This window comes from Falco punctatus (genome assembly GCF_963210335.1).
Source record: "Falco punctatus genome assembly, chromosome: 6".
In the NCBI taxonomy this organism is placed as follows: domain Eukaryota; kingdom Metazoa; phylum Chordata; class Aves; order Falconiformes; family Falconidae; genus Falco; species Falco punctatus.
In genome coordinates, this window is record NC_137585.1 from 12,701,928 (window position 1) to 12,728,763 (window position 26,836).

The 26,836-nt window shown below is 42.6% G+C and overlaps 2 protein-coding genes across 3 annotated transcripts in view; both read left to right on the forward strand.

Annotated features, from left to right (window-relative positions):
* The window catches only part of MANSC1 (MANSC domain containing 1), a 342,189-nt gene extending 324,943 nt beyond the window's left edge, over nt 1-17,246 (forward strand). For both annotated transcript variants that reach the window (XM_080392420.1, XM_080392419.1), the window contains one exon: nt 849-17,246. In XM_080392420.1, the coding sequence (XP_080248546.1) occupies nt 849-1,843 (995 nt within the window). In that variant the 3' untranslated portion in view covers nt 1,844-17,246. The remainder of the gene's footprint in view (nt 1-848) is intronic.
* A 41-nt stretch (nt 17,247-17,287) lies between these two features.
* The window catches only part of LRP6 (LDL receptor related protein 6), a 115,142-nt gene continuing 105,593 nt past the window's right edge, over nt 17,288-26,836 (forward strand). Inside the window, exon 1 of the mRNA XM_080391598.1 lies at nt 17,288-17,918. Within this exon, the coding sequence (XP_080247724.1) occupies nt 17,864-17,918 (55 nt within the window). The 5' untranslated portion in view covers nt 17,288-17,863. The remainder of the gene's footprint in view (nt 17,919-26,836) is intronic.

Consider the following 26,836-nt stretch of genomic DNA (forward strand, 5'->3'; position numbering starts at 1 on the left):
TTTTGATAATACCTGTGTAGAATCAGGTAGCTGCTAGGATTATTGTTTGTATGGAATTTCTGCCACTTAACACTTGTCCTGCTTCCAAATACTGCTAAGTGACATTCACCCACCCGTTTTGCATGGAATATGTATCAACTTTTGAAAAAATTACAAAGTGTAGTCTGCTTCTGGTGGAGGTCTTCACTGCAAATACCTCGCAGGCTCCTGGAGCAGTGTCTTTCTTCTAGCCAGGCAGTAGAAGCTCAGGTCTTTCCTACAAATCAGTATGTGATTAAAAGGGCCTACAAAAGGGGGATATTATTGCCACCTTGTATCATAAGACAGTTTTTCTACGTGAATTGAATTGTGTCAAGCAATCACAGGGTACTTGGATATTAAAAGAAAGGGTAGTATATAATCACCTCGGCTAGGTGCAAATATGTGCACCTAACAAAAGTGAGGTTGGTGATATGTACTTCTTACCTGATAGAGGCTGAGAATAGTTTGAAGGCAATGGGCCTACTCACTCTGCTTTTCACGTCTCGATAAATGCTTACCTGCATGCAGTATGAGTGTAAAACAATCAGATTGGGATGTTCTCACTGCACAGGTGAATTCTGTAAGAAGTTACAGTCAGGGTCTGATGTGCCTGGGCTAAAGGCTGACAGGCCTTATGACACAGACAGAATTTAGAAGTCACTCTGCACGTTTCAAAGAAAGGAAGATCATGATGCCTCGTTAGTTTCATTAGTTGCTTTCTGGAGCACCCTTGTATCACTTTTACTAAGAAATACAACTAGACTAAGCCTGTGGTAGTCAAAAATAAATTTAATAATTAAATACTGGTATTTCCTTTCTGTTTCCAGACACACATGCCCCAGAAGATACATCATTCAAAAGTGAGGACATTTCTTCAAATGAATATTCATCTTCAGATGCTGGAGCCGTTATTTCTCGCAGTCAAACTAGCCCTCAGAATCGTAGTGCTGCTTTGCAACAATCTGCCTTTCATCAGGCATCTGAACTCCTGAACCATGTGGTCAAGCATTTAGACAACATTGCATTTCATACAGTTTTTCCTGAATCTCAAAGGGCAGAACATCCTGAGAGCTTAGACCCCACCCCAAGTCAGAAAGCAGCTAACGTGCCGCCAAACATATCTTCTGCTGTTCAGCTTGGAAACCCCTCAGCTTTGTTCCCCACCATCCAGTCTAGCGCTCCTGAACCCACTAGTACTACTCTTGTTCCTGTGCCTATGAGTACCATGCGACTGGAGTCTCATACAACCTCTCTGCATCCTGGTGGTGCTAAACCTACAACTGTCACCACCACCACAGCTACTTTTCCACCTACTGTAGCCACTAGAGCTAAGCCTGGTATTCTTGCCACCAGCATGGCTGTTACTCACTTTCCTCTTTCCAGTCCCACGACTTCTGCTTCTACTTCTACAATCAAGTGGGTGACCATGAATTCCAGATCTGCTACTGCCCCACCAGGGCTAAGAACTTCAGCCAGCCCTCCTGAGCCAACAGTTGTCTCTTCCAACCATACCAGCCACATAACCCTCCTCTCTTTTTCAGGTTTCACTCTGTCTACTAGCAATTCCCCCACATCTTCCCAAAATGACTCTCAGGGTTATGACCCATTGGATGCAGAAAGCTACCTGCCAGAGAGTGCTCTGAGAGGGAAAGGTGTCATTCAGCTGGGAGAAAAAAGCAGCCTTGTGGCAGCTTTGCTTTTTGGGGTGATATTCTTGTTACTAGTTATTGCATTGACAGGGAAGAAAATACACGAATCTCTTCAGAAGAGGCATTATACCAGGCTGGATTACTTGATCAATGGAATTTATTCTGACGTATGATGGGAAGAGGGAACAAGATTATGAGGACCATCTCTCATCTTTGAGAGGACAACTCTGAAACAAAAGAGTAGGTATTGAAATCTCAGAAGAGGATGGATTCCTTTTTTGGCCACTAATGGGAAAGCGGCGGATGGCTTTGGTGGGGAAGAAAACTGCTTTTTCTACACTGAACTATAATGTCTGTCATTTTTGATTTATTCTGAAATCTGAATTCTGAAAATAAACACTCAAATCCAAGTTAAGCAAAGAAGGTCTTATATTTAAGAAGAAAAAACATTTCAAGAGCTTAATTTGTAGTGTGACAAGATCAGTGGAATAGAAGCGCACCTAATAAATTGAGTGCATGTGCAGCACGTGGGTGTTTTCAGTGCTATTTGCACCAAACTCCATGGTGTTACACGATTGTCTAGCAGTCCTATTTACTCTATTTGTAGCCTTAAAGGAGTACTTAGTTGTAGAGCTGTGCATTCAAATGGTTTTAGGTACAAACAGTAAGAATTGTAGCACACATAACATGGCTTAATTTTCCTTAGCTACATGTAGTTTATGGATATATGTTTATCTTTAATGTTTCTTTCTGCATACATCACAAGCTGTCCTTAAAACCACATGCTGCAAACCTGAATGTGCCTTTTCTAAAGAGCTCACCACCTTGTAGCACATAGGGTTTTTGCAATATGTATCCAAGAGAATGAGTTTTTCCACTATCAAAGTAAAGCAAGTTGCAATCAAGCTCTTCCATGACAAATGGCATGACCAAGTGACTTGGCATATGCACAAGACAGAATCTGTTCTAGTACACCGAAATCCCTGACAGTTGAGACTCGGCACCTGATCATAGAGCAGGCAGAAACTTGTGAAGGGTCATAGCAAAGACTGTATTGTTGGCAGGAGATACACAGAAAGCTGTGGTCTCCATTTGCTGAACATCTAAGTTTTAAGGAAAGTGGTGGCTGCGTTGTGGGAGGGTGCCTGCCTCAAAAAGTTTCCTGCAGTCAGCAGGAGCAGGTGAACAAGGCTGCGTTATCTTAATGCTTCTGGCATTCTCCTACTTTCCTCATCAGGCTGGTGGCTCTTCAAATAGCTGCTTGCAACAGTGCTGGACTTGCTGTCCCTCCTGGACACACAGAGCTCTTGCTGACTGTCAAAGCACACCCTCTTCACTTCTAGGGTCATCTTCATGTGACTGGTAATAAGCACAGCTGCTCCGTCTGATCTTCAACAGCAACGAGAGAGGAGTGGGAGCGTATGTGAGCATCTGCTGCCCACTACACAACTTCCAGTTTGTATTATCCACATTTCCCTTCACATACACCCAGTTTAAACTTGTTTTTAGAATGAAAGACTAGATTTCAAAGTATCCATGTGGCAGGCAGCATAATCAACAACAAACATCAAGACAGAGAAGGAAGGGTGCGTCGTGAGTACAAGGAAATAATTCTATTGCAAAATATGAAACGTGACTCATGTCCAAGAGGTTCTTAGATCTGTCAAGCTTAGTGCAGTGGGAAGCAGGCGTGATCCAAAAATGGCCTCAAGGCAAGTTTTCTGAGAGCTCTAGCAATACCTTTATGCAGAAAATTATCTGAAAATTCCATTATTCAAAGATCAAAGAAAAGCCAGTATTCCTTATGTCAAGAAGTTGAATTCTTACTATGTGGGGGCTGTAAATTGCTTTATAGACTCAAAACCAGTTGGTCTTCTACATTGTTTAAGTCTGACAATTCTTAAATGAAAAACATTCTGGATAACCTCTTAAAAGTGAGCAAAATTACAAAAGAAAAGTATCTCAAGTTCAAGCTTATCTGTTGACTGCACTTTGTTTACCTCAGGTTTGTTTGGGTTTTTTAAGAGCTATTTTCAAAGGTTTCTAGTCAAGGAACATGACGAGGGGGAACAACATTTCTGGGAAATGAGTTAATGAAATGATAAGTACTAGGCCCAGTTGTGGGCTGTAAAATGCAGGCGCAGCTCCATAATTTTCTTTCAGAAGACCTACAACTTTGAGAGATGCCTTCTACATTGCTCATGCCATCACGGCAGCTCGTTGCAGGAGGGGTGCTGAGAACAACCCCTGAATCCTCACTGTGCATTTCTGCTGTAGTAGGTAATTTGTTGGAGGGAGAGATGGTTGGTGTTAATTGATACGGTACAGTACAGTAGAGTTACATTCAAGAGAAGGCAGACAGACATATCTCTTGGTCATTCAGAGCACTGGGTATATTTTTGGCTAGTATCATTAGCAACATTGTCCTCCAACCTAAATAGCGAAGTATATCAAGCCTGGTGAAAGGCAGAAGTAAAGGAGAGGTGCGTGAGTCCCATGACTAATTTGGTGAGGATGCCAAGCTGAGTGGCCTTTCACAGTTTTTTAGTGAAACAAACAACTTTACATGTTCTTACATTAAAAATCATTTTTTATGCTTGAGCAAAGTAGAGTAGATATTAGGCAGTGTACTGAAATACTTTTTTTTTTTTTCTTCTGTCCATTTGTCTTGTTGGATTAAGAACAAATGGAATTGTTAGGTGACCAGTTGTGATCTTTCAGGAGAGGCATTTACAGGCTCTGTTTGAACACTAGAGGGCAACAGCAGTTTATTAAACAGAATTGACAAGATTTGAGGATGCTGATATAAAAATGTTTTAATTAGCTCAGTTTTTAACTTTCCAATCAATGGCTATTTCATTGAAAAAATGCTTTATAGGGAAGTTGTTTATTGGAAGATTCTGGGTGGAGGATTATATACACACACTTCTAAAATTTTTTAACATATCTGAGTGGTAGCAAACAGCTATAGAAGACAACAAAACTAAGCATATTATCTTCTGTATTTCAATAATGTTAAATCAGATTACATTATTAGTCACATACTGGCATTACCAGTTAACAGAGCAGGAGAGGAAGGTTTCCCATCATCATTTTTTCAACTATGGTGCTTAATTATATGCATTTTTGGAGCTTATTTATTTATCTGGATAATGCCCATGTATTAAGAAACAGAAAGGAGTGAGACAGAGTAACTGTAAAAAATCCTAGTTTGTTACGCTTATTAACACTGTTTATCAAAAACTTACGTGCAGCTTTCTGTTTGTCCATTGACATCTCCTATGGTCTTCACCGTGCACCACACATGTAACGGGACGGTTAGCCATCACAATATGATAACAACTTGTGCACTCAGGTAGGTGTTTCTGAAGGCAACCAGTTATATTACAGCATGAGGCCAAAAGCAGATTGACTTTAATCACCTGGAGAGTGTAATACATGCTGTAGCTACCGGTTTTCATGGTTTTGCTTTATAGTGCTGAGCAATCATAAGGTGTGTAGACCGTCATGAACAAAACTGTTTTGTGGTATTGTACAGCAAGGCAAATAGAAAGCCCAAATTTTATAACCACTGCAAACAGTCATAAAGAAATAAATTGCAGATCTTTTTGAGATGGGTGAGATGAGTACGTACTCCCTACCTCAAAGGGCTGCAAGCTCAGTATAGTGAGTTCTCTTCAAATAGTGTTTCAGTTTATTGTAATCCTGTAGGAGTAGGAAATGCTTATACTTAGGATTCTTTCAAGTAAATTACGAACCAGCTAACAAAACCAACCAACCAACCCCCCCCCCCCAAAAAAAAAATGACATGAGAAGACAGTTTCAAAACAGAACTTTATTTTTCTTCCTCCTACAAAACCATCTTAGTGGATTTGAATCTGATGACACCATTTAATACTGCTTTGATACCACCATCCCACACTCCATAATGCTACAAACATAGAGTTTAAAGTGCCACTATTGCAATCAACAGTTCCCACCCACTATCTCTTCATACAGAGGAACAATACTTCGTGCTCTCACACTCCTGAAACTGGCCAAGACTGCTGGGCCCTTCCTATGCATTACTCAGTCTCTCATGCAGGTAATACATTTCTCTACCTCCCTGTTCATTGATAGTTGTGGGATACCTGCATCCCCTCATCATTTAAACTTCTCACACATCCCTTCAGGAACGTACATACCATCCCCACATGCTTTACCAGCTTCTTGATAGGTAAGTCACCTGAAGAGCCCTACCTTCAGGTTACATTGAAAATTTTTCTTCATCTTCAGGAAGCTTATGCTGACTCTTAATCTCACAGTCTTAAGTTTTTTTCTTCTAGGTGTCTACACTTCTTGAGGATATCGAAGTGTAAAGCATAAAACTGCTCTTTGTCCTCTGTGTTTGGTAGATACTATAAACAATGAATAAAAGTATTTTTTAGATTTCAGTACAACTACACTGGATTACTGCTTCCTGTATAGTGGTTCACTTCATGAAAAAAACCCACAAAACCTGAGGGCATTAGCGTCTGTTCTTTACTGCTCTCCTTCCAAGCTATAAAATATGCTAAGTGGCAAAAGAGTTTAGCTATGTCATGTGCAAGGTGTTCTGATCCTTCTTTTTGGTTTGCTTTGTTTTTAATAGAAAGATAATTTATTTGTTTAAATAGTTGAAAATTCCATCATGCTGACAACACCCCGGAATAGCTGACAGATAATTTGTGCACACTGTATTTTCCCAAAGACATATAACATGCAGTTAACATCCAGAACAACTTCAAATGTAGGTTAGATTGGCTAAACCATAGGTATGTTTTGAAACATGCATTGCTGATTTGAGCAGTCACTCTAAAGACCACAAAGGTGTTTCTTCAAAATTCTAGGATGGTGAGGGTGGCTATATAACGTACAAGTACTTACAAGGTGCTTTGGTACCTGCCACATCAGAGAAGCAGCTGGGTTCTGGCTGAACATTCAAAAGCCACTGGGAGCAGCACCAGGTTTTCTCTGTGCCCACGCTTACACTGAGAGAAGGATGTGATCAGTGGTGCTTAGGCTTTGACACTGTGACCTTTGCAACTCTTCTCAACACCACCTAGACTGAAAATTTGCACAAAGTTAAAAAATTTAGTCTTGTGCTAGGAAGATGGTAGTAAACTCCTCACTACGACACAGATTTCCTGTAGGCTTGCTTGTTGATTAGTTTCTGAATTTTTCTGTTTGCTTTCATGAAAGAGCCTTTTTTCCCTACCCCTAAATCCAAGTTCCACTGACACTACTGAAATCCTTCTGTGTAAGGATTTGGATCCTCCAGGTAAGTTATTTGGGTCCTTCAAGTGAGGATCCAAATAAGTTTGGATCTTCCAAGTAAGTTATGAATGAGATGACCCCTTTACTTCAGTGGCTGCGTGCTGCTCTGTCTTTGTGCGTGCAACTCCCTTTGGTGTCAGTGGGAGGTCCTCCAGCACATATTTCATGGCTATAAGTCAAGTCCTCCCATTTAGTGGCTCATAACTTTCCAAAACAATTGCCTTATAGGATGACAGGACTCCTCAGCCCAGAGGTAATATTTCTGAAAGAATCCAAAGACCATTTTCCCAGATGCTTCTGATTATTTAACTATGACAATGTTGTCTTTGTTTTGTTTCAGGGCACACAAGAAGGAGATCAAATGTTTTTCCACCATGTCATAACTCAGGCACTGTTTCTGGAAAGACTCCAGATTTGACACATGCTATATGTTGCCTTTACAGAGCACTCCATTTTAGAAAGGGCAAAAAGTAAGTTGTGAGGTGTAGTTTTAAGCAAGTGAGAACAGCCCATGCTATGCTGCTCACTGCTAAACTAAAGAAACACGTGGCTTTCCTATACAAACAAATACATAACATGAAGGTATACCCCATCCAAATGAATGTTGTAAGGGATGGTAGAGTTTGAAAAATGACAGGCTTGAATGCTGAAGTCTGTCCCCTGTCCACATGCTACATCTAGCAGAGAGAGTGTAAGCTTTCCCAGAAAGATGCCGGAGACTCCATCTCAGGGGTGAGATTGAAGGTAGTTCAAGTGCCATGGTGTTTTTGCAGTTGCCAGAAATGGGTGTCACTGGTGACAGCAGACATCTCCACTGGTTACCCCATAAACTGGTCATGAAAGTGATTTCCAGGAACTCAGTCTGCATACACCAGCAACAGCAAAAATAGCAACCAATAAAGTGCATTATGTGCTACAAGCGGTTACAGTGCAGCTTACTTCCTTGTGTCTGTAAATGACTCTGTAAAACATCAGGTGTTTGTAACATAGAAGAAGGTTGTCCTGGGAGGCAATCCAGATGGAGTTGGAGTGGGCAGATGCAACAGCTGGGGTCCATGACCTTGCACAACAGTAAGTCACTGTGCATCAGCTGCCAAGTGACATACTGGTTCTTGTACCCACTTTACCAGTTGACACCTACCTTCCAGATGAGACTGTAGAAGGAAAGCAGGCTTGAAAGGTGAATTCAAAAGATGAGTCTTGTTTTTGAGGTAAAGTTTATAACTTTGTAACTGAACACATTTTTTTTTCCCTTTAGTTAATTTTCACCTGATTGAATGTAGTAAGTCCTAATTAGAAATGACCCTGGTTGCAGGTCTCGTAATGGACCTGGTAAAACAAGATGGGTCTCTCCAGGAAAGACTCTGCATATTTCTCATTTGGCTTTTGACCTAAATTTAACAAATCTTGCTTCAATCTTTATGTCAGCTCAACTTATATTTATTTCACCCTGTTTCCATCAGTTGTGACAACTCGGTATCTATCCTGTACCTTTTCTTCCTGCACAGCCGTTCCATTGTCTGTCCGTTGTTCAAGAGGTTTTTGTTGGAGGTTTTGCACAGGGTAAGAGAATGGGAATTTGCCTTTGTATTTGCTAGGTTGGGTTTTGCTTCAGTTTTCAGATCTTCCTGTGTAAAGCTTAAGAATGTTTTAAACTTGAATTTTGATGTTCTAAACTTTCTTTTGAAATGGTATCTCTGTAGCAAAATAATTACTGGGTGATCCATATGTCAAGGACCCAGGGCTGCATAATGTTGAGTGCTTTTTGCTCATGGTCCTTCTGAATGTGCTTGAAATGAAAAACAGTATCTAAGATCAGATTTTGTCCTTTGTTTGTCTCAAAGAGCCATGACAATTGTTCCAGCTACACCACAGGCACAAATCTCCAATGTTTTGTGTTCATGTAAGTATAAACCATGATGTGTATTTAATGGAAAGAATAATAAAAAGAACTGGCAGATACATAGCTGAGTACTCTAAAGTTTCTATGCAGAAGCTGGGGGAGCTGCTGGGGCACTGAATGAGACCAAGAGCTACAGCTCTTCTGCTTGTAGACTGTGGTCATTCAGTGAGGTAAACCAAATAAATAGAGTGAGGACAAGTGCAGGTTGCCCAAACCTTGCTGTTTTGTAAAAGCTACAGAATGTGCAGAACGTCCTTTTTGCTTAATTGGAGAGATATGGGTTTGATGGATGAACTATTTGATGGATAAGGAATTGGCTGGATGGCCGCATCCAGAGAGTTGCTGTCAATGGCCAAATGTCAAAATGGAGATCAGTAACAAGTGGAGTCCCTCAGGGGTCTGTATTTGGACTGATACTGTTTAATATCTTTACCAATGACATAGTGAGATTGAGTGCATCCTTACCAAGTTTGCAGCTGACACTAAGCTGAATGCTTCAGCTATCAACTGCACAGTTGATAACACTTGAGGAAAGGGATGCCATCCTTAGGGATCTTGACAGGCCTGAGGAGGGGGCCCATGTGAACCTCATGAAGTTCAACAAGGCCAAGCGCAAGGTTCTGCACATGGGTTGGGGCAATCCTCATTATCAATACAGACTAGGTAATGCATGGATAGAGAGCGGCCCTGCAGAGAAGGATTTGAGAATACTGGTAGATGAAAAATTAGATATGAGACAGCAATGTGCACGTGCAGCCTAAAAAGCCAACTTGTATGCCAGGCTGCATGAAAAGAAGCGTGGCTAGCAGGCTGGGGGAGGTGACTCTTCCCCTCTACTCCACCCTCATGAGACCCCACCTGGAGTGCTGCATCCAGCTCTGGGGTCCCCAGCACAAGACAGACATGGACCTGTTAGAAAAGGTCCAGAGGAGGGCCACAAAAATCACCAGAGGACTGGAACACCTCTCCTGTGAAGACAGGCTGAGAGAGTTGGGAGTTGTTCAGCCTGGAGAAGAGAAGGCTCCGGGGAGACCTTACAGTGGCCTTCCAGTACAGGGGGCTTATAAGACAGATGGAGAGGGACTTCTCACAAGGGCCTGTAGTGATAGGACAAGGAGCAATGGTTTTCTACTGAAAGAGGGTAGATTTAGATTGGACATAAGTAAGACATTTTTTACAATGAGCATGGTGAGGCACTGGAACAGGTTGTCCAGAGAAGCTGTGGACGCCCCATCCCTGGAACGGTTCCAGGCCAGGCTGGATGGGGCCTTGAGCAACCTGGTCTAGTGGACGGTGTCCCTGCCCATGGCAGAGGGGCTGGACTAGGTGACCTTTAAAGGTCACTTCCAACCTGAACCATTCCATGATGCTACGGTTCTGTGACTCTAACTGAGGGGCAGTACACAAAGTGGGAGCAACAACTAAACAACTGGTATATATGGTGCTCTGCAAGCATTTTTTTCTCCTATTTCAAGTGGTTTGGGTCTGTGGCTCCCATTGCTTTTTTTCAGTTGATGATTAGAACACCTTTTGATATACTGAATTCATGATTTACTGCCACAGTGTACCATAGGATACATATATCCTCACTAATGTTTCTTCCAGTTAAAGTGCCAGGATTCCTAACCCACAAATGAAGACAGGACTCTAAAACATCATTTCTTTCAACACTTAGGGCTTTACTTATCTTAAAAAAAAAAAAAAAAAGTGTTTGGGGAAAATAGCATTTTAAATGTATTGTTCAAAGAAAAGATTTCTTAATATGCCAAGATTAAACGGGGATTTTGTTCTGTGTAAGCTCTTTTCAGATTATTCTAAAGGTATTAGATTTTTTCACAATTGTAGTAAGGAAAAAAATTAGTAGAAGTTGCATTAACTGCAAAGCTCTGACACTGAAAAAGGCATTGGAAGGAGCTTTATGAGCCAGGGCTATTCAGACACAATTCCCTGTCTTTTATTCAAAGATCCATGTGACGAAATACTGTCTTTGTGGGTTTGACTGGGGAGGGGGTGGAAGAAGGAAGGATGAGGAATGGATTGGATAGCCTCACTCTAATCACTATTTTTTCTTGAGAGGAGAAAATATAATCTAATTATTCCAAAATAGAGTATGATGATCCTTCAATAATATCTTTATGGCAGGCACAACTGTTTTAACAAATATATTTGGGGAGTGGGTCTGTCTTTTTCTGCATTTTCCTTTGTCACTTACCTACATTTACTTGCCAGCTGTACTGGAAGAGTCTTTATCGAAGTCCACACTGTAAGGAAATTATTCAAAGAACTCATGGAGATGGAAAAGCAGCAAATGAGACTTCAACTATATATAATTGCTTCTTCCATCCCCTCATCACATGAAGAATGAGTTACAGGCCATAAGCCATGGAAACCTTTATATACAGAGCCTCTGCAAGCCTAAGGACCCACACTCATCCCTGCTTTAACAGGTGATGAAATCAATGTGAGACACTTGAGCTAATGGCCAGGACGAATGTGTGCACCGAGTGTTTTTCTGTCCTGTGCCTGTATTTCAAATATCTTTTGTGGAGGCATAGGTGGTTACAGCATACCCTGAACTTGATAGCAGGACAGGGGTTAGAATTTAGCACAGTTTCCACTTCAGCCATTCCCTCCAAGTCCTATAGCTTTGATGCAAAGATCATCGTGTTTTTAATAAACTAGAAATTCACTACCTAAATTACTGGCAATGCCTGTTAAAAAAGGATAGACTGTAGTATCAGCCACTGTGGATTGTCTTGGGATTTCATTAGATGAGAAGTGAGCAAGGACTAATTAAAACTATTATTTGCATTGTGATTAGTTGATTTAAAGTTTTTTTTTAAAAAAAGGTAAGGTTTTTGTCCTTGAAGTTTACTCATTCAAGAGCAGTATCATGCTCTAGGGCATTCACGATCATTTTTATGATTCTGGAAATAACTGGGGACTTATATATGTCCTGCATGCTATCTTTCCAGGCCTTGAAACATGTTTCCCACAGTGAAACACAAAACTTGTTGAACAGAGTGCGAGTAATAGTTCTGAATTGTCAGAGGCATTGATTTTTCTCTGAGAAATCCTGGGTAATGGTAATTTAATGAAAACGTTACCAAGAATATGCCTCCATCTTATTTTTCAATTGCTACCTATAAAGCAATTAAGAGGGTAAAAAAAAGATTTGGATTTTCCTTGAAATAATAAATTGTTCCAACGTCTTGGATTTGTGTGACCTTACCTTACAAGTCTCTTCGAAGAGTGCTTCATAGCAGACATGAAACCATTAGAGGGCACTCCTTTCTACTCTGAGGAACGCCTCCTGCCTCTCTAGCCTATTTTGAGAACTTACCTAACAGCTAATAAAAACAACACCCTGGAAAAGTTATCACGATTGATGATCCATAGGCATATTCTTGAGGTGCTTAGTGTCTTGGCTGAATTGCAGACTAATTTGTATATGAATACAAATAATCTAAATCTAAAGTACAGGTATAAAGAAAATAGGAACATGAACGTGGATATAAACGCACACATATAAATATGAAACATAAATATGAATCTTCCTCTCACTTTGAATTGGAGGGATGAGTGTTTTTGCTTGCCATATACTGCACTTCCATGGTACAGTGCTTTAACCCAGACGTGGCTATTTCAAGTTGCAAATGAGCTCTTTTCCTACGCACAAATGGTGTGTCACACCGTGTACATTACATAAAAGATTAAAAATTGTTGTAGGAAAGATTGCTAATTACTATGACACAGTGATTTACCTTTCTTGACCATAGGCATAAATTCTAGTAATTAATCCCTATGACTAAAATAGTGTGAGCAAAAGTATGAAGCTTTACCAGTAACTAAGTTTTAAACTTCAAAGGCTGCAGTGCAAAGCAGAATTGTTAAATATTATGGATGCATATTGCAAAATGCTGAACTCCATGAAAGGGGTTTGAAAAGGAAATATTCTTAAATTGTTGTTGCTTAAAAGGCATGCATGTTATGGTTAATAGAGCCCAGATGCTGACTGGTTTTGAAAATTTGAGCAAACTAAAACAAAATAGTGTTTTGGTGTCTCTCAGCCTGACATTTGAGCTCTTTTAAAAGGATGTTTTCACTGTATCGACCTAGCATTGAAGTACTTTACAAATTTTAGAACTGTAACTTTCTCAAATGACATTTTCATAATTTGGCTTTGAAATATAGCCACGGGTAGATATTCATAAGGGAAGTCTTGGACTTGCCCTGTGGTCTGGTGGGCAGCGCCAAATTAAAATCAGAATCCTGCACGGTTCACACTGAGAACATGACCGCTGAAGAAGCGTATCTTCAGGCAGTGCTGTTTTCAACTCCCTGGGAGATGGAAGAGGAGAAAAGAGGTAGTAAGTAGGTAGACAGCCTGACCTCAGATGCACCAGCAGCAGGAGTCCAAACGTTCCTCCGAAGGCATAAAGAAAATGCCCAAGCCTTTCAGGTCATCTTATTTCATATCTCCCCTTGGGGATATAGCCGGATTCCTGTTGGACTAGCTCGCCTGTATGGGCTGCTGAACTCAAGCACCTTCTCCTCTGTGAAGTTTTTGTTGTAAGGATTTTTTTTTAGCCACAAAGAAACACAGTTCTCCTCCTGGGCACCAGGCAACCTCTTCTGGTAGAGGAGATGGGAAAGAAAGAATGAGTATTATACTTAACAGGTGGGGAAAATAAGGTAGTACTGAAATGCAGGGAGAAGAGGCAACTCTGTATGTGATAAAAAATGGATTTGATGAGATGTTTGATGGGAAGATTGCCTCAGAAGTAGTGGGAGTGCTGGTTTTTGCTATGGTTTGACAGACTGTGGGGAACCCTGCAGACAGTAACTGCAAAACCAAGTAAGGTCTCATGGCCTGCAGAAAATTTCTGGTCTGGAGACATGACTACCAGTCCAAGGAAATTGCTCATAAGCTGCCTATGTCCTGGTGAAAAGGTGCAGTTTATACAGTATGGGAGTAAAAGTGAGGGGAAAAGTATGTCTGCTTGTTATTGAAGTTTAGGAAGGAAGAGATCATCTGGTACTCTATTTATCGAAGGAGGAACACTATGGTGAACCCATTGCACTCTTGGAACAGAATAAACCTTGTCAGGCATATCTATCACATTTATTACAGCTGATTTTGTTTTAGGGAAGAGCTGGATGAAGCATTTTTCATTATAAATAAAACTGTGGCCTAGGCAAAGTGGCAAATCATCAAAGTGATGATGCCGCAAGTCAGGGTGTGCTATTTTATCTGCTATATGGTTGTAACAGGCATCACTGGTGAAGTCATCACTACGTCACATCCCATTGCCCAAGCTGCAGACTTTCCTGCTGGGGGCAAGAGAGGACTTGAGCTCGTTTCAGTATGAAACCTTGGCCCTTTTGAAGTCAGTGAGAATTTTGCCATTGCCTTCAGAGGGACCAGGATTTCACCATGCCATGCCTATTAATTCTGGTTGAGACATTCATCAAGAAAGCTAATTATGATAGTGGCTTCTGTGATGTGGGCAGCCACAAATTCATTTGCTGAGTAGCCATCTTCTCCTAACAGCTTTTGCTCATTAGGGACTTTGGTCCCAGTCCTACAAAAGATCCCATTGACTCCACTGGAACTCAGGGCACAGTTCAAAGATAAAGCGACTTTGGCAGTCGCTGCGGGTTTCAGGAGCTCCAGCTGCCGTCCCTTGCTGTCCTGTGGGCTGACACAACTGCTTGTGAGGCTGGGCCACCAACCAAACCTGGGCACTAATCCGAGTATACAAAAAGTCCTGTGAAAGCTCTTGTATCACCAGTTGAGCCACCAACTAAGTCCAGAGGTAAGGCTAAGGCTGTACAGGTTTCTTAGCAGTTAGACACTTGGATTTGAGCCAGCAAACCAAAGTTTCTAAGGTTAATGAAAATAACTGCAAGCAACAAGGGAAGCTTCTTACTAAAATAAAAGAGGCTTTCCCTCTTGACTCCCATTGACTTTAAGCTCAAATAAAAGAACCTAATAATCTCCGAGAAACCTTGCCTGTTGAAGGCTTTTCTGTGTAGGGTAACCTTGCCTCCTATTTTACTTTGTAAAAACCTCTGTCATGAAGTCAATTCTACATGTATGAATTAGAAGTAAAGCTGAGAAACACTTAGAATATAGGCTTGGTCTTGCGTCCTAAGCATTGATGGGGAAAAGGGTTCAAAAATGGCTACCTGGGCTGTAACAGAGAGAGCAGGATTGTGTCTATGCAGGCTGTGGGGAAAGGAGCTAGGCTGAGGGAGGTGAAACCAATAATCATGAAATGGCTCAGAGGAAATCCAAGCAGGAAAGTGTTTGAATTAGCGAAAAATGATGAAATGCACCGGTATGAGGGGTGACAACATATAATGTTTGGAAGCTAAAAATGAAACCAGTCAGGCCAGACAGCAGGGAAGATGTCCTTAAAAGTAAGAGCAACCAGGCAGGGGATCAGGCTCCCAAGGGAGGTAGTCAAGACACCAGTGTTTTCAGCATAAACAGGTAAGATGTGAGAGGGAACAGCATGTAGAGAAATGTGTTCTGTGATGCAGTGGTTCAGTCTTGAGGTTTTCCTCAGCTGTGCGCTGTGCGATTGATAGGAAGAATTCATTACAGATCTGCCATACTGCGTAAGAGGTTAATCACAGATTGTGCAACATTATGAGTGTACGGTAAGGGAAAAAAACTCCACAAACCTCTTTTTCTTCTCTAAATCCAATTAAATAGTGAAAATAAATACAAAGGTGTGCTTATTCTGCCTGCTCCTGCAAAATCCAGTGGTGACAAGGGTTAGATGTGGGTTACCTACTGTCTAGGTGCATTTTTGCATGGGAGGCCTCTCCTGTCCTCTGTCCGTGTGGGTTTGCTCGAGTTTGCTAATCTTCCCAGCTGACAGCACAGTAACAGAGGAGGCTGTTCCATCCAGCAGAGAGTCAAGGGCAACATTTTGTAACGTGGACCTGGCCTTTGACAGGTAGTGCTGTTGAGTCACATTGTTTACACTTTCAAAATGTTTTTTTGCAACCTTGAAGGTTGGAAATATACTTCTTTTCATAAAAAAGCTCAGGGTTTTTCTGTTTTGGTTTTCCCCCGCAGAAGCTGACTCTGGTATCACATGACTCCAGGAGCCTGATGTTAGGTCTACAGTGCCCAGGCCTTTAATCTGGCCCAGATGTTATCTCCTACCGTAATCACAAGAAAAGCTATGAAAATACATGTTCAACATATATGAAATTAAAAGTTAAATGTTTCCACAAATTTATAATAATCCTGAAAATAATACAGACTGTTGAATGTAAGGATCTCGAATTTTGCTGTAAGTTGTTCTGGCTCTTGTTACTCTACTAACCAGCTGTCACACTCTATGAGGGATGGAAGACGTCATGACATTTAGACTTAATATTATTTGTAGAAATCCTGGAGTAGATTTTCTAATCTAGAGGAAATGCAAGAAAGCTGTGTTTTGCATTATTTATTAGGAATGAAAGAAGTAGGTAAGGAGGGAAGTTTTGTGTTTTTTTTCTTTTGAAGTGAGGGTGTATTACAGAATCATTTAACTTTTTACCTCTTCAGAAAGAAAAGGGCATAGATATGAAAGGGGAACAGTAAATTATGCTTAAACACAGCACACTGGCCACTCATTTTAATTTTTTTCATTTGTAACTACTGCTCTAAGCAGCACAAACCCAGCTTACTACATTTAGTTTATCAAGGGCAACAAAAACCCAAGCCACCCCAAAAGTGCCGGGATGTAAATCACACACCATTGCATCAGCCAAGCAGCCAGTTCCTGCTCATAAAGAACGCCTACTGCCTCTGTCTGGGAAAGATCAAAATCACCGCTCTTCAATCTCCACACCGGGAGTATTAATTGAAACTTAGTTTTACCCAATAGGTTATTCCCCCCGCTCAACAAGCGACCCGCTAGTATTACAGCCCGTTGCCCCCAGGTTTGCTCCTATTCCAGCCGGTGGGGCAGCGCAGGCCGGCAGGTATTTAAAGGCCACCGTGACCCCGCAGCTGACCCACGCGCCGGGCCCTGGGGAAGGGCCGAGGGGCCGCCGCAGCCTTCGCCTCGGGGGCACCAGCGCGGCCTTCCCGACAGCGGGTGGGCAGCGCTGGCAGCTGGAGGCCCTAAAGGGCACCGAGGTGCCCCACGCCACCCAGCCAAGCCGCAGGCACCTCTCCCCCGGCGAGAGACCGGCCGCCGCCTTTGTGCCGCCGCTCCTGCTCTGTGGCAGAAAGTAGCGCCGCTCCTCCCGGCCCGGTGTTGCTCCGCAGGCCGCATCGCACGCGGCGGAGGGGGCGAGCGGAGGAAAGTAGTCCCGCTGGAATGCGACAGGGGCGGCCGCCCCGCGCGGCGTCCCCTTACCCTGCCTGCGGGGGGTGCTGCGGAGAACCTGCCCGCCCCGCAGCCAGCGCCGGGCCCCGCCGGGCTTTTGTCACCCGCCGGGCGGCCGGGCGTGTGCGTGTGTGTGAGGCTGCCCGCGTGAGAGCGAGGCTGCGCGCGCGCCCCCGTGCGCGCGGCCTCCCCCGCCCCTCCGCCCGCCCGCTCCCTCCCTGACGGGAGAGGTGCCGGGGGGGCGGGCGCTGCTCCGGGAGCCGGGAGCCGTCCGGGCGCGGCGCGGCGCGGGGCGGGGAGGCGGAGGCGAGGCCGGGCCGGGGGAGGAGGAGGAGGAGAACTGTATCCCTGCGCCTGTGCGCGCCCGGCGGAGGCGGAGGCCGGCCAGGCGAGCGGAGGGGTGGATGGGGGAACGACAGCGGCGGTTGCGGTGAGGCGGCGGCGGCCGGCATGGAGGGCAGCGCCCGCTTCCGTGGCGGCGCGGCGGGGCAAGTGGCCTGCTAGGGACCGGCGAGGGGGGAATCTCCGCGGCCGCCCTTCCCCGCCTCCCCCACCTCCCCCGCCACCTCCCCGCCCGCCTGGAAGCATGAACTGGCAGCGGAGGTGCTGCTCCTCGCCGCCGCCTCCCCGCCGGTGAGAGCGAGGAGGGAAGGAAGATGGGGGCTGTCCTGCGCAGCCTACTTGCCTGCAGTTTTTGTTCCCTGATGAGAGGTGAGCGGGGGGGCAGGGGGAAAAGTTGCAGGGCTGGTGGCGAGGGGCCATGTTTGGGCGTGCGGGAGGGGAGAGGCCTGGCTGCCGGCGGGGCGCGGGGCCCGGCGCGGGGGCAGCGCTCCCTCCCCGCTGCCGACGCGGCCTCCCCGGCTCCCGGGCAACTTCCCCGGCGGCCCGCGCCGCGCTTGGGAGCACCCGCCCCGCCGGCCGCTTCTCTCGCCGCCCCATTGTTGTTTTCAAGTTGTTGGGTTTTTTCCTGAAAAACAAAAAAAGCCCCCAAACGCAGCACACGCCCCCCGTCTCACCCCTGCGCTGGCCGCGGGCGGCAGGCAGCGCGGGGGCAGCGGCTCGGCCACGCCAGTGTCAGGCTGATAGGGCTGCTGCTGTCGCCAGGCTCCTCTCGCTTCCCCCCCCCACCCCCCCCCACAGCCGAGGCTGGGGTCTCATCCTGCCAGGCCGGGGGGGAGCGCGGAGGAGCCTCCCGCCTTGGGGGGGGGGGCGCCCTTCGAAAGTACCCGGGAACTGGTGCTTCGCCCCCTGCGCAGCCGAGTTGGCGAGGAGAGGAACGAAGGCGCCTCTCAGCTGTGTTGGCTCTGCGCTGGGACTTGGGAGAAGTTTGTGTTTCACTGGTGCACTGCCACGGATGTGTATGCAGCTTTACATCAGCGGTCGAGTGCCTTACAAGGGGATGTCACTTAAAGCAGCTGAGTTTTTTTTTTTATTCCACTTCCCTTCTCCAACAAAATTTCTTGTCTTACAGAGCACAATTGGTAAGAAAACTGAGGACTTTTTTTGTTTTAATGCTGTAAACTTCACGACAGTAGCAATTGCTCTTGTGTTCAGACTTCCTGGGAAGAAATAACCTGTGGTGTTTGCACCCATCATTTTGCTGTTTGCTTGTATTTTTTCATACTAGATGGGGGAAGAGGTTAATTGCTAACAGTTAATCACACTTCGATTTAGAAAATTCATCAGTGCTAGTGCATTTTGATGAAAGCTAGGCTAAAGGTGGTTTAGGTTGAAGTTAACTGCTCACTCTCCAGTTGCTCAATACTCTGGAAAACAAAAATTCTTTCCCCCATACCCTTTTTTTTTTTTTTTCTCCTGTGCATCTGTTTGCCATATTGTATCCTGTTTGCAAAGATACAAATATACTTATTTAAATGGACTGTGTAACATTTTGGACTCGTGGCGGTTAAGCCTCATTTTTCGATAGTTAAGTTAGGTCTGGAGTATAGACAGAAACTGTTTCCTGATTACTTTGTTTTATTAAGTAATGATCATACCTGTTCTTAATAAAACATTTGTTTGGCTCTAACTTGCTGTTCAGCCTAGTTCAAGATGACAGCACATAAATTGCTGTCATATGTAATGTCACGTAATATTGTCACTGTAAATTCTTCAATTAATCTTGAAATAGTGACATATACTTTGGCAAATTTTTGTATACTTGATGGTGCTTAATAAGACATTTTCAGGAAACGTTCAGTGGTTCAGTGATTTATAAACCGTCCAGACTGTCATTTCTTTTGTTGTCTCTCGTCTTTGTCTATTGTCAAGGACATTTGTATCCAAACAGCATTTTTGGTTTTTCTGTGTTCATGGACTCCTGCTGTTTGATCACCTACCTGAAGTCGTAATCTTCTGTTTGTGACACGACAGTAATTTTCTTACTGGCTAATTGTTACCTTAGATGGAGATAAACAGCAGGAACAGCTGAACTCTGAAGAAACAAAAATCAAATTTTAATGCATGCGTCCTCCCTAATAAACAACATCTGTGAAAGTAGAATTGGTTTGAATAAGATGCGTTGAGTTCAGAAGAGGTGTCAGCAGTTCCTTAATGAGGCAGAGGCAGTGCCAGCATGAGTATGAATAAGTTTATACATGAAAGTAGAGGTGAAGTTATGAAGTTCAGTATTTGGTTTGTGAATTTAGTGCATGAAGGATGCCAAGCCAGCAGTGCTGGAGACTGAAACTCACAAAAGATGTTATAGTGTATATTTGTGGATTGCAGCATTCTCTTTGCTTACAGAACTAGCCTTCCTGTTCTTGTTGACTTTAAAAAAGCAAATGGACAGAGGTTTATGACAACTGAACTGCGATCGTTAGTCTGAGGAAACTGTGGTAGACTTGTTTACTTGTTCTGGAAAGGAATAAAACTGGTAACCTGGAAGCGCAGTGCCCTGTAAGCTACTAAGGACTCGAAGAAATACCAGGTTGATACTAGCCAGAAATGGATGCATAGGGTAGCACACCTGTCTTTCAAAGTCGTCCAAGGACTGTGATAAGCCAGATCCTACTAATGTTTTCAGGGCAGGTATCTGGATTTTTAAGAGGCATGAGGTTACTGTCAGAAAAGCTTGCTGTGGAAGTTCTGTGGTTTGGGGTTGATTTTTTTTTTTTTTTTTTTATTATTATTATTTTTTTCCCTTCCACATTCTGGCTGATGGAAGAAAGGGGTCGTCACATTCCTTGACCCTCATCACAGTCCGGTCTCTGTTCTCCTCTTTCTGTCCCTGGTTTGATTTGAGGGATTGGGCTTCCTCCTCTCTGGCCATCAACAGTGCTTCTTGGAGCTGCTCCCTGAGGGTATATGTGGAGGAGTGAGTTAAAGCTGCTTCATGGTAGCTTTGCTGTATTCTTCATGACAGCTGTGAAACCAAGCAGGATCTTGTTAGATAATTGACAGTTGCAAAGAGGCAGTAGCAGTGGCAACACATCTGTCGGGGAGCTACAGATAAGTGTGAAACTGAGGTTTTAACTTTTTAGTAAGTGATAAAGAGAGTTCTCCCTCTGCAAGTATTCATGGCTTACTTTTCTTTCAGAAATAACTCTCTAGTCAGCATGCAATTACTGCTTTGTTTGGTTTTTAAGTGCTGATCATGCTAACAGTGCATAAAACTATTGTTTGGCTAGGAATCCTATAAATTATGTTTGTACACGTACTGAATGTGGCAGTCCTCTGTGCTTAAGGTCAGTTAGTGAAGAAATGAAAATGGCTTTGGTAATGGGCATTTTAAAACTGCTGCTCCCCTCTTATGCATTCAGAAGAGGGTTTGTTTTAATCTGTTATTGCTTTAATGTTGTTACTGCTTTAATTGGTTTTAATCTATTGTTACTTGCTTTGATAAAGAGATCATCTTTGCTTTTTGTATCTTTTTAGATAGACTCGTTTGCACATAGTTTAGAAGAGCTTAATGTTCAAGACTTGCTAAGCTGTGACTGGAGCTGTTTCCAGGTATTTTTCTACTAGAAGTCAGAGAAGGGGACAATGAAGGGGGCAACGAACAGGTTTTTACTGCTTAAGTGCTCAGGTTGGAGAATAAGGAACTTCCAGCTGGAGTTATGTTTTTGCCTTCAGGCAAAGGGTCTCTTCACCTAGGACTGTACAATGCTTAAGTTTTGACAATGAGAATTGGAAATGTCTGTCTTTTTTGTAATCATCATGGTCTCTTTCTTCACCCAAGCTTGAATTAACTGTATTCTACTCATGTTTTTTCATTGTAAGGTTCCTCAGAAACCAGTGTGCCTTTGTCTGCCGTTATTTCCAATGCATTTTCCTTTTTCATCTCTCTATAGAACAATCTAAAATTAGTGTGATCTAAGGTGTTACAACATCCACCATTACTTTAATAGTTTTTGCAATTGCATCCCTGTGATACAGTTCACTTATCATCAGATTGCTTTAGCTTTTCTTTAAAACTGAAAAATTAGGACTTAGAAAGTTTGATGGAATTTTTCATAGGTCTTGGAGGTAAGGTGAAGTAGGGGTTTTGGCCAAGTGCGATGAAAATATGGAGAAGTTCTGGGTATATGGGTAAAGATGTGTGTATCTGGTTAGAGGTGTATGCAAATGATGGGCTTCTTGTATCCTTGAGTGGGAGTTATACAGATTTATTTGGGTGAAAAGCTTTGTTCATTTTTCAAACCAATACTGGTTAGAGGGGCATTAACCATATATCATGTTTCCTTTTTCACTGGTGAATTGATTACCTCTGTATTACCTGAGTTTATAGGTGAGGAATTTGGCTGAAAGCTGTAGAATGGGTAGAGGTGTTTCTTTGATTTTTGGTTTTCTTTTTTTCTTCCCCCCGCCCCAAAGATAGGTCAGGATCTGGAGCATAGGAATGTTTTAACTGTCTGTCTTTGGGAGCTGGAGAAATCTGATTCCTTTGGACATCTGTAATCCACCTTTATGATGATGTCGCATCTCAGAAATGCCAGCTTCAAAAATATCTGCTGTAGTGCACGTAATATGGGATTTACTTTTTAGTTCAAATCAAGTAGAGCAAAGATAATATTTATTTTATTTTTCCTTCTGAGGGAGTGGGGTAGGGGAAGAAAACAGGGAGAAACAGGTCTCAGTTTCTGATCTGTCACCATTCATCTCTGACAGCCAGTCTGCAGACTTAAACGCTATATTCTTTATCCCCAGCATATTTAACCTCATTAATTTCCTATGAAGTGCTAAATACTTGGATTGCCTTGCTAGTAGCTTCTTCAAAAGAGTCCACTTCCTTGTACTATAGGGAGGGGTACATGTTATTGTTGCATGGCACCATAAAAGCTTTGTTGCATGCTCCTGCTTCTGGCCGAGCCAGTGGCTCTGACGTGCTCGGCTCTTCTCCCAGTTCTCCTGCTGGGGAGCCCTCACACTTCAGCCTGCTCACCTGAGAGAGATTTGTTTAATGACTATATGTGGCTGGTGAAATTCTTTGCTGCCACCCACTTCTTTGATGGCACATGGGGGCCATTTGTACTTTGAAGGTAGTTGTTGCCAGTGAAGTAGAATTTACATTACTAAGGAATTTCCCACAGGTGGACTTTCACCAGTAACTAATACTAGTTTCTTAGAAGGACATGGGGGGTGCAGCTGTTTTGCAGGCTGCAGGGATGGTCTGTTCATGTTCATATAAATGAGTTGGCATTGCTTGCTTAAAAGGTGAGTCCTTGAACCTGAATGCTATGGCTCACCAAGGGGGACTATTGGTGTGTGGAGGTGAGGTTTAGGATGAGCATGCAGCGAGTACTTCACTTCTTCTGTGACAAGTGCTTTGTAGTGATGGCTTTTCCAGAGGGTAACTGCTGCTGGTGAAAGAAATACGTTCTCTAATAATAACCTTTATTTCTTCAACTTATACCTCACTTGCATATTTCAGAGTATATATCACTTGCAGAGTTACAGGGCACACAGTACTCTAAACAAAGAAGCTGTGTTCTTTTGTGGTAATTGTCCAAGGCTTGGAAGGGGAAAGCATTGCATCTCTAATGGGTTGTACGTAAATGCTGGGTATCGACACCATAAACATTAAGTAACTTTCCTATTTGTATATCTGGCAGGCAAGCTGACATAGAGAACCTTCCGTTAAGGTCTCTATGCATTCTTGTAGTTTATAAATATTTATGGCAAGGGATTGACAGTGTGAACAGACTTGATATTTGCTCCCTGTGGACAGAACTTTATCTGAACACAGTGATGGTGTTTGCAAGTAGAAATGAGCTTGTCATTGTTTCTCCTTTTTGAAATGTTCTCCTGCAAAACAGTTATGAAAATAGGGTGGGGTTTTTGTCTCCTTGCGACTATCTTGCTACAGACCTTTCTGTTTCAATGTAATTGGCACAGCCCCCCACCAATTTTGAAATAGTCAAACCTACCAGTCTATGAATAGAATGGGAATACTGTAATACTTTTTTCCATTTGATTTATATATACTTTTAAGAACATACCATTCAAAGTGCAGGTTAAAAGAAGCAATGGTTTAGTTAGTAATACTTAGTTTCCTTTGCAAAATGTTATAAACTATTTGGAGAAAGAGGCATGTCAGTTTAAAAGTTGGAATGCTTTTTGAGCTTCGTTATTTGTACAGAGAGAACAATAAGGAAATGTTTTTAATATAAACAGGCATGGAAAATGGCAACATTTTTTTAGTATCTTGTTACAGGATCACATTACCTAAATGGAATTACTCCCTCATGATATAATCAATGTGGCAGAAATGGGAATATAGTTTTGATTCTGTTTGAGGGGCATGTGTGAGCTCTTGATGTCAGATTTGAAAAGTAATATATTTGAGACAGAAAATCTTAGTCAACTAGCTATATAATTTTTCTTCATCAGAAATTGTTTTCCTTCTTTATGATGCTGTAATGTAATTTTCTCCTTTATATTCTTCCTCTTACTCTTTTTCCCTCCCCTGCAATCTGTTCAGAGAGGAAAAACATAGTTTGTATATTTGGTTTGTTTTTTTTTTTTTTTTGTAAACTCTTTATGCCTCCAGAACTCCTCAATAATAAGCATTCTCCTCTGTCCCTTGTCAGTGAGTTCAGGCTTCTAGAAGGTGGCTGATGTGTTTGCTTGAATTCTGGAAGTTATGGGCCTGTGGAAGGTGATAGAAATGTAAAGTGCTGTAGCATTGTAGATTCTTTTTTTCCCTTCGTTGTTCTGTAAAAGCAGTGAATAAAGCTCTTGCTTGTAGCCGTAGTGTGAATTACAATGTGGTAATTAAAATGTTAACACCTTGGAAATCCAAGAATCCTCTTGTCCACACATAGATTAATAGAGTAGACTATTAAGAATAACAGAAAAGTAGGAATTTGTAAACTTTGTAGTGACTCTTATGTCCTTTTGGAAAATGCACTGGTGTTCTAGTAACTCAGAAACTGAACTGAGGCTCAACAGTTAGCCTTTACCCTGTAGGTAATGGTAAAATTAGTAAGTAAAATAATTCCAAGTTGGATGGTTTAGTGTTTATGGGTTTCTTTTCCTTTGAATTACCAGAAATAAGTCCTATTCAACATGAAAAAGACAATATTGTTCACCTTTTTCAAGGGATCCTGCATGTGTATGTATGTTTTGGTTTGTTTGTTTTGTTTTTCATTATTTTTTTTCATGTGTCACTGCATCTAAGGTAAGCCTGTTGAAGAGTTGATGTTAATAGTGCTGGAATGTGAGTGGTTTTGAGAGTTAAAAAAAAAATAAATCACTTTGGTCCAACTTTGTATCCAAAACAAACAAATGTGCAGTAATTTTCAAAATTCTTGGAAGTATGTGCACATCCTTCCTTACTCTTTTAAAAACAGTCCCTAACTATTTGTTTGAAATGGAATTGTTATTTATTAAATTAATATTTAAATATTAATTTAGTAGGAAACTTGATAGTCTTAAGAATTTGACTGGTCAAAGTGTAATTTTGGTTTGAGAGCTTTTTTCCTTTGGCAGATGTTTTAAACTTGCACTGTGAGTATTTTATTTCAATTTTCTTATAAAACTATTTTCTAGTTCAGTGTGAATCCTTCATATTTTTGTGAAATTGTTGATATTGTCTTGTCTTGAAGAAAGTATTTTAGCTGCATGAGAAACAAAGTCTGAAGTTGTTTGGAAAAAATTGTAGAGAGATGGGGCTTTTTATTCTTGATACTTGTTGTGATGGATGAACTGACAAAGATGCCATTCACCCAGTGTGATCTGGGAAGTATGCCACAAAGAAATCATGGGGTAACTGATACGTTGGTTGTTGAAGAACTGTAGAGAGGTGGGGATGAATATGACAAGCCTTTGTGGTAGTACTGCTGCTCCCCCTGCCCCTACCCACTGTCCTAGCTGAGGACAGTCACTTACTTTTGTGGTGTACTCATCGGTGCTGGCAACTTTTTCTGTTTTATGGGTCATTCTGTCCAAAAGTTGGGGTCTGTTGTGCTAAATTCTGTTATCATGCTTTACAGCAGCTTCCTGATGATGCTTCAAAAATCTAAACGAAAAAACCCCAACCACAGAACAGAATAAATATATAAGTTGGGTTGGTGTTTTTTTACCTGATGAGACTAAGTGACACACTTCAAGAAATATTTATTGTTTAGACTAAGCATGCCAACTTGGATAAATTGTTGAAAAAGTAATCTAAGGGTAGCTCAGAATCTATGGTCTTCTTGCCAATGTGGAAAAAGGCTTTGTTTGAAGGTAAACCAGTGTGCTTTGCTCAGGGTGTGGATTTTTTGGACTACATGGAACTATTAGCAATCTTGGTGAGACCTGTTGGCTGGGGCTATTCCTACATGGTATCTGCCAGTATAACTAGGGTCCTTCAGCTATGGAGGCAAGTGAGCTGGCAGGAGTGATTGAGGCCAAGCACTCCCAGGCTGTTGACTGGATGTGCACCCCTAAATACATGTGATGTCAAGGCTGGAACACATAGTGAGCTGTGATTGCTCCATAGTTGCAACAAACTTTGGAGCATTCCCATCAGCCTGCCGGGGTGTGCAAGGTCTGTCTTGCAGCCTTTACCCTTCCTAGGCTTTGGAAAACGGTCTGCCTTGGTCTCAGCATCAAGTCTTATGTCTCAGTTCTCTAATTCAGTGGAGGAACTTAAGCAATGCACAGTCTTTCAGCAGCTTCATGAGGGATATGATAGAGCCTTTTGGTTTGTTTTCTAACTGTTAGAAGTGCTGCAGGGAGTGATGATGCCAGAAGGTGTGAAGGGTAGTGTTATATTTTAGTGTGATCAGGTCACCGTATCTGTCATCATACTGGCTTCACATTTGGATTGCAAAATATCATCCCTATTTAGATATAGGACTCCAGCTGGTGCAGTATAGAATCATGGAATGGTTTGGGTTTGAAGGGACCTCAAAGTTACCTAGTTACATTCCCCTTGCCATTGGCAGGGACACCGTCCACTAGACCAGGCTGCTCAAAGCCCCATCCAGCCTGGCCTTGAACACTTCCAGGGATGGGGCATCCACAGTTCCTCTGGGCAACCCATTCCAGTGCCTCACCATCCTCACAGTAAATAATTTCTTCCTAATATCTAATCTAAATCTGCCCTCTTTCTGTTTAAAGCCATTCCCTCTTGTCCTGTCACTACATGGCCTTGTAAAGTCCCTCTCCAGCCGTCTTGTAGGTCCCCTTTAGGTACTGGA